This window comes from Rousettus aegyptiacus, unplaced genomic scaffold (genome assembly GCF_014176215.1).
Source record: "Rousettus aegyptiacus isolate mRouAeg1 unplaced genomic scaffold, mRouAeg1.p scaffold_m13_p_3, whole genome shotgun sequence".
Lineage (NCBI taxonomy): Eukaryota > Metazoa > Chordata > Mammalia > Chiroptera > Pteropodidae > Rousettus > Rousettus aegyptiacus.
Window position 1 is genome coordinate 141,224,137 of NW_023416306.1, and position 11,883 is coordinate 141,236,019.

The following is an 11,883-nucleotide window of genomic DNA, read 5'->3' on the forward strand; positions in this document are numbered from 1 at the left end:
GTAGTACTTCAGCAGAATATAATAAGCAGTCTGTAGCACTAGCATAATTTTTAAACAGAACTCCCTAGGGACTTATACTCTAAACAGATTCTTAGATTTCCTCAGTTTATAGGAATGCAGTGTCTATATAACTTCACTATTACACTCTAAGAGCTATTAGGACTGGAAAAAAGAAAAATCAGCTCTTGAATGAAGCCTGTGAGTTGATATGAAAAACTTTTTATGCAAAGCTCTGTGAACCAAATAGGTATTAAGTTGACTATTCAACCAATTTCTGCTTTTCTCTGTAAACTACTTCTTCCCTCATAGTCAATAGGGTTATCTAGAAAGCCTCTGGCCACAGTGATTTCATAACTTGACCCTGCCCCCAAACCACCACAGTCAATATGATCTAGAGTGTGCACTTGACACAAATTGAGCCAAAGAATCCCTTTGCCCAGGAATCTGGACTTAGAAGCAAGAGATTCTTGCTCAATCTGTCTGGTTTCTTGAATAAAGGACATATAAACACTGGAACTGCTGGCAGAGGCTATTTTCAACAATTTGAACAAGAATATAGAGAAAGCCAGCCTGCAGCAAGAGACAAGAATGGAGAATATGTGCCAGAAAAAAAGAGATGAAAGTCAGAGGAGGGCTTCCTGTTTCCCCCACAGCTCTACAGTACCTTATGCTAGCTTATCCCACTTTAACCCTAACCTTAAAATCAGTGAGAAACTCCTCTATCTTTTCAATCACTTTCATTTTTGCTTAAGCTAGTTCAAGTACAATCCTGTGACTAGAAACTAAACAAGCCCTCACTAACTCCAGGTCTCACCATTTTATTTGGTCTCAAATAACTGAGAACCAGCTTGCCCAAATTTTTTAAGCCAAGATCTCTTAAAGGAGAATCTAATTCCATCCTCTCAAAGAAGATAACTGCAACAATATAAAAAACGCTTATCCTAAAATGTTAAGTGGAAAAGAAGCAGGGCACAAAATGTATATGTATCAGAATTATGACTACACTATAGTTTCTATTTGTCAATAAATCAGGAAGTGAACCCCTATATGGATTAGAAAGATTGGAAGGAAATTAACCAAGATAACAGTAGTTATGTTAGGGTCGCAAGGTTATTTTTCTTTTTCTCTATATTCCTCTGTGTCTGTTAAATACTTTATAACTTAAAAAATTATAACTATTATAATTAAGACTGTGAAGAAATATATAAATATGTTTATAAATGATGATGTATTTTTTAAAGTAGAATGTAAAATACACTATTATATTTATGACTATATAAATAGCCACAAAAGGAACTGTCCTTTCAAGACCCCACATATAAAAGGAAGAATACAATTTCCAATAGACCATCCCAAACTGATCCTCAGCCTTTACTTCCTCTCCACTTGTTTGCCCTTCCAATCCTATCTAACCCTACCCACCCTGTCCCATGTTACCCATCTTCAGCTGGAAGTTCACTCTTTCCCTCCCTACTCACACTGCTGCATTCCCTCCCACCTCCCTCACCCCTGCAATCTCCTCTACTTTGATGTCTGGGTATCTGCAGATCCATCCTACCACGCATAGGCCCTAGATTAGTCTCCTCTCTTTTGGACTTGGATAATTTTTAAATTATCTTGAACATTGTTATAACAATTTTCAGTAACAATTCAAAGTACAACATTGGATATGGGGGGAAAAAGTGGAAAACCATTTATTTACAAGGAAAAGTGAACAAGCTTCTTGGAAATCACGAAACTGATTCTATTAGTTTCCTCCATAATCATAACAGTTCCATACATTAAACTTGCCATTGTGCCAAGCATTATATATACGATATCTTACATAGTCTTCCCGATGATCAGTGAAGTAACTATTATTATTTCCATTTCTCGGGAACAAATTCGTTTATCTGAGAGGTCAAGTTAAGCAAATTTAAAAGGCTAGCAAGTAGCAGAGCAGGGTCTTGTGGTCTTTGCATTAGACCTCATGGCTTCAAACAGGTCTTGGATAGCCTTGATAAAGAAAATATATCAAACTTAATGTTAAACTCATTTGTTAGCTAGTAGTAAAAGTAGTATTTTGCAATACAAATATTCACTTTATATGTAAATTTATATTTTAAGTGAAAATACATATTAGAATTAACATTGTAGAAACTACCTCATTACCCACATCAGTAACATATGCAGTGATATTCAGGATCAACACAGCTCTTTTATGTCCTAGTTAAAACTGTTACAAAGGCTTCTCAATATTACTATCATGGTAATTATAACTTTACAAAGCACTACCTCTCACATACAAAGAATCATAAAGCTTATTATCAGGGTATAAACAGAATATGAACTGAGAGAAATGTTTGGTGTATTCATTTCACCAGTAAGAGATAATTTTATAACTTACTCCAGTTAGAGTGCTTAAGTGTTTATATTAATATTGTACCATGAAGACCAGTAGTAACCATTTCAAAAAGGGAGTGGACACATTTTATTTCTTATAATTCTAGTAACTTTACACTACTCTGTATTTTTAAAATTGCCTCCCCCTCTCCTTCCGCAATTCAAATACAGAAAGCATGAAGGAAATAGGAAGACACAAATGCAGAAGTTACAACCGCAAAGATAAAGTGATCATACAATACCATTTGGTATATTCTCATTTTTGAATAGGCATATCTGTTGATTCATTCATGGCTGACATTTTTTTTTATTATTTCTTTTCAATGACTACGATTATGTACTCTTTTTCTGTGTAAAAATAATTAACTCTTCAATTTCTTCAAAGGAATCTGTAATCATTCATTCACTAGCACACTAAACTTTATTGAGCACCCAGAATATACTAGATACTTTGCCTAAGAGGAAAATAAATAAAGATAAGTCCCTGCCCTCCCCAAGCTCTGTGGGTGTGATAGCCTGGTGTAAAGTATTAACAGCCCCAAATAGTGTGCTAAATGCTGGAGCAGAGGTGAGTACACAATATTATAGAAGCACAGAGGGAGGGTTAACCCAGCCCGGGGCATTCAGGAAGCTTTACAGAGGAGAGTGCGTTTAAATTCAGCCTTTAAATATGAATAGGAACTTTCCAGCCTATGATGAGGGAAATTTAGGGAGAGTAAGCCATTCAGGCCATAGTGTGAAAAGGCTCGGGAGGAGCAGAAGAGCATGAAGACAATAATGTTATCAAAACAATGAGCTGCTTGACGAGATTGTGACCAGTATTTGTGGAGGCCATGTGGGATGTGAAATTAAACAGAAAAATTGGACTAAAAAGCCAACAACTTAAGTCGATTAGGTTGCTTAAATATATGGAAGACTATGCATACCTTAAATTTAAGTTATTACGAATCTATAGACCAATGAGAGAAATGTTCAGAATGAAATAAAAAGCATTTGCTTGTGTCTATGGATAAAAAAAAAAAAAAAAAGGCCAAAAGGATAGTGTTAACCAAAATGTTAATACTAATCACCTCTGGGTGGTGGAATTACGAGTAATTTTGTTTTTAATCTCTCTTTGCTTCTCTGCCTTCCAGATTTTCTGCATTAAGCATGCATTAGTTTGGCAATTAGGGAGGAAATGTGTACTAAAATAGAACAATATAAGCTGGGCTCAGATTGTGGCAAGCTAAGGAGTTTGAACTTTATTCCACAGAAAATGAAGATTTATTTCAAGTAATTGATCAAGGAAATGAGGTAAGCATATTTGCATTTTAGGGAATTAAATACTGTTAAGGTGAGGCCAAGAGAAAGATGTGATGGATAAAACTAAGGCCACGACAGCAGAGATGGAAAGCACATATTTGGGGTAGGATAGATAGGACTTGTTGACTGATTATGGGGTACAGGGAAAGGGCAGTTTGAGGATGACTCCAGGTTTCTGGGAAATAAGTTATAGCAGCAGTTGGAAAAGTCAGAGAGCCAAAGCAGCCATAGTTGGTAGAGTTCTTTTTGCAGACAGGATGGTCAGAGATAGGATCACAACAAGGGGAAAAATTTTATCTAAATATGTGACTACCAATGCAAAATAACTACAGAACCTGGTCACTTACAGGTTATGGGAAAAAAAAAAGAAAAACAAAAGGCCAACAGAAAACAGAGAGGCAACTGGCCACTATCCGAGATAGAAGGTGGGGTGAGGAGAGGCAGAGTAAACATTCTACTAGAATTTACTGAAGGAAATTCTTCCTTAGAGGGTGGAACTTTTCAAAAGCTGTCAAAGCTGACTTACTGCATGGCCGTCCTGAGACAGTGACTTCTTCCCTCTTTTTTTACAAGCAAAGAAACCAATGTCTACACAGAGAAGAGTCCCAGGTCTCAGAGCCAGTTGCTAGCATGTTTAATACTAGAAACAACTTCCAAACCACTGTAGTTTAATTCACTACACATTAGCATACTACCTTCTTATACAAACACAAAAAGGCTCCCCCCAAAAATATCAATAACAGAATACAATAAAACACAAGTGGATTTATCCTTTGATTTGAGTTATGGAACTGAATGACTCCTAATAGTATACAGCCCTCTTGTTTCTCTGACCACCACCTCTTATCTTTCTGCCAACTACCACTAGCCTTTGATCCCACTGAGATTTCCCATTCATTGGTCCAGCACTTTTCACTCTCCCCAATCATCTTGATTTCTTCTCTTCTCTACTTACCAGCTTTAAATTATATGGTTAATCATTATAACTACACTTTCCTTGCAGAAAGTCATAACTCTCTTGCCCTTGTTATTTTATTATACCCATTGGATAATCTGCAACTGTAGTTAAACACTTTCTTCGCTTGCTCCATGTCTCCGCTGTGTCAATGAATACAAAAACCTACCAACTGGTTTCACTTTAAATTTGTGACCAGACACTTTAAATGGGCCCTTTAAGGCAGCCAGACAACCTTACTGTACTTCCCCAGTTTTTTCCACTCTCCCTATTTATGTATTCACACCTTCTCTCTCCCCCAACCTCTACCACCTCCTCTCAAATCCTCCCTCTCAGTGAGGATTGCTTCCTATTTGGAGAAAACTAAAGCAACCAGAAGAAAATCTCAACAGACGCCCACCATCTCAGTTATCCACCTTCCAGAACCTGCACCCACACACTCTGCCCTATATCCATGTTTCTATCTAAAAGTAATGTCCCTTCCTTATGTACTAGATTTGACACTCTAGCTCTCCAAAATTACTAATTTTATTTAATCATTCTCATGTGCATGTAAGCGTACTGTTATTTTTCCCATGAAAAAATAAAAACTTCCTTAACCTTATAACCCCCAATTCCTCTCTTCCCTTTTTCACAAAAAAAATCTTGAAGAGTTTTCTACACTCACGTTTTTAATTCCTTCCTCTAACTCTCTCTAAACACATTCTAATCTATTTTATGTTACTTTACCTACTCTTGTCAAAGTCGCCAATGATGCCCAGTTGCCAAATTTGTGGTCAGTTATCAGTCTTCACTTAACCATTCAGCAGCACAGAACTCAGCTAATCCCTTCCCTCTGAAACTCTTCACTGGCTTCCAGGGCATCGCGTGCTCCTGGTTTTTCTCCTACTTCCCCAGAAGTTCCTTTTGGTCTCTTTTAATGGTTTCTCCTTTTCCCTCCAACGTCTTAATATGTCTAAGTGTCCCAGAGTTCAGTTCTTATTCCTCTCCTCTATATACATTCACTCCTTGGAGATCTCATCAGAGTTATGCTTTGATAACATCTAAATACTGGAAAATCCCTAATTTATATCTCCAGTCAGACATCTCCATGTTGCTTATTCAACATCTCCAATTACATTTAATCTTTCCAAAATGTTATCCTTATCCCTCCCCTATCCCCCTAAACTTCTTTACCTTGAAACCTTCCACGCTTTAGCCATTGGCAACTCAAACTTGGTCAAGACAAAAAAGATAGGATCACTTTTTACCCTTTCCTTTCTTCCAGATATTATAACCAATCCATCAGGAAACCTTATTGTCTGTATTTTCAAATATATGCAGAATCTGACCACCTCCCATTACCTCTACAGCCACCACCATCATTTTTCAAATCACCATCATTTCTCACCCAGGTTATTACAATAGCATACTAACTAGTCTCTCTGCTTGTAGCCCTACCCCAATAGAGCAGTCAAATTGATCCTTTTGAAAGATAAATCAAGTTATATCACTCCTGCAAAACCATGTAAAGACTTCCCTTTCCATTTAGAGTACAAGCCAAATGACTTCATCTGAGCCCCTGTATCCACAGTGACCTCATCTCCAACCAATTGGAATTGTTCATCCCAATTCAGCCATGCAGGCCTCTTTGCTCTTTCTCTAGCATGCCAGGCACGCTTCACCTTAGAGCTTTGCACTGGCTCTTCTCTCTGCCTGGAACATCTTCTCCTAGATGTCCACATAGCTAACTCCCTCACATTCTTCAGATTTTTGTTCAATTGAGGCCTCAATTGACCACCTTATTTAAAATTGTCACAATAGCTAGGCCCATCAGAATTTTTTTATCCTTTTTACTCTGCTGTAATTTTTTAAAGTAGCTATCATGTTGAAATATGTTACATAATTTGTTTGTTTGTTTATAGTCTGTTTCCTCTCACTAGAACTTAAGCTCTAAAACGGAAAATACTTTTGTCTGTTTTGTTCACGGATATATTCCTGGCGCACAGGAGGTACTCAGTTAATACCTGTTGAATAAATAGATCTATTTCCCCTACCAGACCATAAGTAACTTGAAGTTAGAAAAATGCTTTAGTTATCTCTACACTGTGTGTGCGTGTGTGTGTGCACGTGTATCAGAATAAAATATACAGATTTCATATCAGCCTGGCTACTAGAATTTGTTCTGGACAAGGTACTCATTTTCTTGATTGGCAGGAGTGGCAGCAGGATGCATTAACAGGGCACTCATTGACGCACATCAGAGGTGAGTCCCTACCACCCCTAAAAAAGTAAACAGCATAGATGAAGAGAAGATCTCATCTTTAAGCCTCATACATGACCAGTCAGAAAACAAGAAAGTCACCTTGCCTTCACATGTTATATATTCCTCACCAGGGCCTTTTCATAAATATATCCCTCTAGAATTCCCCCAAGCTGTTGCTCATTCCTGGTAACAGCTAAATCAATTGACCATATTGTACTGGTTTGCTGCAATGTGTTTGTTTACTAGTTGAAGCCTGCATTAAGGGCAGGATTATTTCATGGTGCTCAGCTGCCTGGCCCTCTTCCAGCTCTCTTCTCTCCTAGTCTCTCAGTGCGCAAAATGGCAATTTCTTTCTACCTCTGAAAGCACAAGCATGTGAAAGTTATCTGACTATCATGTAATTCTCTGTCCTTGTGAGTTTCTCCGCCTTCGCTGTTTGAATTCTGTGGCCTGAAGTTAGGTAAGTGCTCAATACAAATAACTAATTCATCTTTATTCCTTTTAGCTTCAGTTGCTGTCTTGGTCAATGCTAGTCACCCTTTTTGTCCTGTTATTGTATGGCAAATGAAACGTGCAGCTATTTCAACAAGTATAAAAAGATAATATGAATATACCTTTATTTTAAAATGTCACTTTTTTAATATTCTTTTTGGTTTGTTCTTTATTAACAAAAGTTCCATCATTATAAAAATTGTAACAATATACCACCCTAAGTCTTGTAGTTTCACAGACAGCTTCTACATTCTTCAAGCAACCAAAATCCATGGTTCCTAATTAAAATATTCAAAGTTGAAATCTAAGGAATTTCCGAAGGGTATGCTAGCACCTTCATTTAAGTTTCTAGGGTTAAAAAAGAAACCCTTTGCCAATAGGAAAAAAAAAGAAGTTTTTGAGTCTATAGTACAAAGACTTCAAACCACATTCCACAGCATGTTATTTTCTTTCTAGAAAATTCTAACACTATATAATTACTTATGTATGGAAAATGAATAATGTAACCCTCTAATGCTAAAAACAGCTAGACAGAAATCATCCTAATCAGATAGGTCTTTTTTGAAGCCAAATGAAATATTAAACTAGAAAATATCTGTGTGAGGACAGTCTATGGAAGAAAGCTCTTAAATTATCATTCAATAGAGAAGTCGCACAGTTGGGGAGAAAGTTGCATGGGGAAAAAAAAAAGTGTATCCTGGTCAATGTGTCAGGATTTGTCTACTTCAGAGAACTGTAATTTGACTGCGCCCCAAAATGTCACAGGAAAATATCAATCAGAAATGCTTCTAGGAGCTTCCAAGGCTTCTGGTAAAAAAAAAAAAAAAAAAGCGAAAACATTAATTAACCTCCATCTATGCGACATAAGTGTCTTGATACAGAAAAAGCAAAACCTCACCTGCATGGGAACTACTCAGCTACTCCCCCATTTGAGAGAGAGAGAGAGAGAGAGAGAAATGAGCTTCACTTTGGTTGCTGGCAGAACTAATCCCAGCAAATACAAGTCGTGGGTTTGTGTTTTGGGGGAGCAGGGTGCACCTCCTCGCTCACCCAAAAAACACTGCTCGGTAAACGTGAGAGCCTCTGCGCCGCAGGACCCAGCTTAGCCAGAAGAGAGCTGGTACGGAACATAACGGCCGGCTGGGGCTCAGACGAAGCCGCGACGTGCCGCGGGCAGCGCGGGCAGGTGGCCTTGCCGCGTCTCCCCCTCCCACCCACTCCACCCCCAGTTGTGTGCGCAGGTCTCTGGCTCCAAGCTCGGGAACTCGGAGCCCTGAGCAGGTTCTTTCCCTACCCAGGATGGAGACCCTTTCAAAGACGTTTTAACAAGAGTGATTCCCGCGCTTGCAACGTCTCAGCAGCCCAGAGCCAGCAAGCCGACCCAGCGGGCCCCGGGACCCAAGACTGGGTCCGCAGCTCTCGCTGGCCCCACCCCCAATCTGTCCAGCCTGCGTCCCCAAACGCCCCGCCCGCAGCCTGGCACCCAGAAGGGGCTTTCTGGAGTGCAGCTCCAAAGGCTGACTTTCCGCTAAGTAAACAGCCATATTAGCCTCCTCCGGTCGTAAATAACCCAGGGGTGAGCGGGCCGACGGCCGTCTGGAGCGCTCACCGGGTCCTCTCTGCGCCTCCGCCACCAAGGCTGCGACTGTTTCCAAACTCCTAAGCGCAAGGGACCCGGGCTCCATTTCCCTCCCATGGTTCAGCACCGAGGACAGCGTACACACTTTTCTCCCAGTGGCCCCACCGCCAGCAGGGTGGCGTTTGCGGCGCAGGCAAGGCTGCAGGTGTCCGGACGGCGCTGCCTCCCCCATCCCACCCCTATCCGGCGCCTCGAGCAGGGCAGACCCGCGGCGTCTTACTTTTCTGGCTGGAGTAACCCGGGTAATAGCCATAGTAGCCGGTGATTCGCAAGATCCGGTCCTCGATGGTGGCCACCCCGTTGGGGGCCGCCTTGACATCCATAGAGAGCGCGGGGCGGCGGCCCCGGAGACGGCGGAGAGGAGAGCGCCGCGCGGGGCCCGAGAGCTGGTGCAGGTGCCGCCGCTGCCGCCGCCGGTGCCGATGTTGCAGCTCGTGCTCCCGCGCCCGGGCTCTGACTCCACCGCCCGGCGCAGCACGGGCTCCGCATCACAGCGGCGGCGGCGGCAGCGGCGGCGGAGCGGCCCCCACTCGGGCCGGCCTCTCAGTCAGCCTGGCAGCTCTCCCGCCCGCCACCCCGCACACTGCTGCCCCAACAGCGCCCCCTCACCTCCGACGCCCTCTGCGGCCGGGGCGGGTGTGGGCGCCCCACCTGGCCGCCAGCTCTCATCATTAACCCTTTTGCGCTCCTTCTTCGAAGAGTAGACATGCCCGAACCCACCCGCCCGCGACAGAAGGGATGCTTGGTCCAGGGGCGTGGGAGAATAGAAGGTGAGAAGATGGCAGGGGCTCGGGGAGGAGAGGTGTGGGTGAGAGAGACCCAGATCGAACCAAATGTTGTTAATGCGAGAGTGGACACTGTCGCTCGGGGAGATGACACCTCGGGGCGCCCCGGGGACTTGGTCCATGTTTGGCGGCTACGCCACCTGGGGTCTGCTGATATGCAAGCGTTTCTAGGCGTTAATTAGTTCTCGCAACTTGCCTAGACGACTGAGAGTCTTTTTTAAGAAATGAAAAGAAAAATGAGGCCCCAGCAGGTGGTACGCGGAGTGATTATCCGGGTATTGTGGACACAAAGACTTTAAGAGATTAAGCCACGAAGTCTGACAGTCCAGGTCCGGGCCCTGCATCCTCTCGATGAAAACATCAAAAGCTTGGGAGACTCAGCTGCGCGCAGCATGTTTATTTTGCCAATTCCAAATGCCCTGAGGAGAAATGATTTTCTCCTTTATTGCTAAAAACATCAGGGGAGAGCCCTTCAAACTGTGAATATCTGGACCCGTGAAAGTTTTAGCTGCAGTCTAGAGACCGTATGTCTGAGTCTAGAACGTCCTTGAAGCTGTGTGTTCAGAGTGGACACCCTCGTCTTGCGTGTGACTCTGCTTTGGCGAGAGACCCGCAGGGTTACTCAGAGAGCAGTGGGGATGATTCCTCTATTCATAGTTTGCAGTCACAGCCTCCTGAAAAACGATCTTCAAAGATTCATCTCAGAAAGTACAGGGTGTGTGAGGGTGGGGATGGGGTGTCAGCTCATCACCTTAGAGGTCATTGTATCCACCTTCCATCCAGAGCCAGTTTAAGACATCCCTGCCAGATTTCACATTTCTAAAGTTTGGGGGAGGGGCGGGGAGACAAAAACATGTCAATTTCAGTGCCTGGCTCAGAAACTTCCAATTAATCTCTCACACCATTCTGCCTTGAAGCACTGTGTGTAGGTCCTTAAGAGGGAAGAAATATGCAAACTTTTAAAAAGATGAATAGTTTTAAGTGCATTAAAATGCAGTATTAAATTTCACAATGTGTTAAGGGTTTTTATCCAGACACAAAGCCTAGCATAGGATCTTGGGAGTGGAGTGAATCTGAGATGATTTTGTCTGGGAGGAGAGTTCATAAAGAAACCAATTTCCTCCTACACCTGCCTTCTGGGCTAGGAAAGATGGAAGGGTGGAAGGAAGTAAAAGGTCAAAATGAACTTAAAGGAAAAAGCAACTCTGGTACAATAGTGGGAAGCTGAACATCTAAAGCAAAAGTGAAAGGATAATGCCTCTTCATTCTACTGCCCCCCACCCTGAAGCAATTTTCAGCAAACATTTATTACGTTTATTGTTTCTATTTCTGTGACAAACCTTGTATAAAATATATGCATTGCATGCGGTAAAATACGTTGGCCCCATTAATTTAAGATGTCCCTTTTATTTAATTTCTATAAAAATTTGACTATAGTACATACGATGTGTGTTTAATAACATCATAATCCATAGCATATTAACATACAAATTCAGTAATAGAGAAATTAAGCAAAAACCTTATAATGTAACAGGAATATGAATATGTACAGAATTTAAAAACAAGTGGTTTTCTCTTATTGTTTATAACTTATCTTACCATAATTCATTTATTTAAATTCTAAATTACACTTATTGTGTAAGTCATTACCTTCTTCTTAGTTTTGCTTTGTTTTCAGAAATTTCCAGAGAAGTAGGTAGAAATGTGTTTTAACTGGATCTCATCATTCAATCAAATAGCAAATTCAGCATAAATATAAACATTGTAACTATTTTCCCCACAAGAGTCTGTTTCTAAAAGGAAGAAATTCTCAGACTGACTTGGAAATTAAGTTTTTAAAAGCAGAGCATTTGCAAATGTCTCTGTAATCATCTGCAATAAGGTGACTAAAAGAGTAAGTTCAAACAGATGCTGTAATGTAGGACACATTTTTTTTTAATGAAACAAATTTTGTAATTATAAATTGATGAACAATGAAAAGTAAATTTCTGCTAGTGATAAGCTCTCTGGTGCATTTAAAAGTTTTTTTAACCTTTCAAATGTCATTTTAAGCATTATTAAAAATTTGTAGAAATTAGTTTGA

General features: G+C 41.1%; 1 protein-coding gene across 2 annotated transcripts in view; it reads right to left on the bottom strand.

The window, feature by feature from the left end:
• SLC35F4 (solute carrier family 35 member F4) overlaps positions 1-9,691 on the bottom strand; it is a 163,249-nt gene extending 153,558 nt beyond the window's left edge. Inside the window, exon 1 of one of the 2 annotated variants that reach the window (XM_016156145.2) lies at positions 9,236-9,610. In XM_016156145.2, the coding sequence (XP_016011631.1) occupies positions 9,236-9,338 (103 nt within the window). In that variant the 5' untranslated portion in view covers positions 9,339-9,610. The other variant, XM_016156147.2, reaches the window with a different exon arrangement.
• Positions 9,692-11,883: the final 2,192 nt, after the last annotated feature.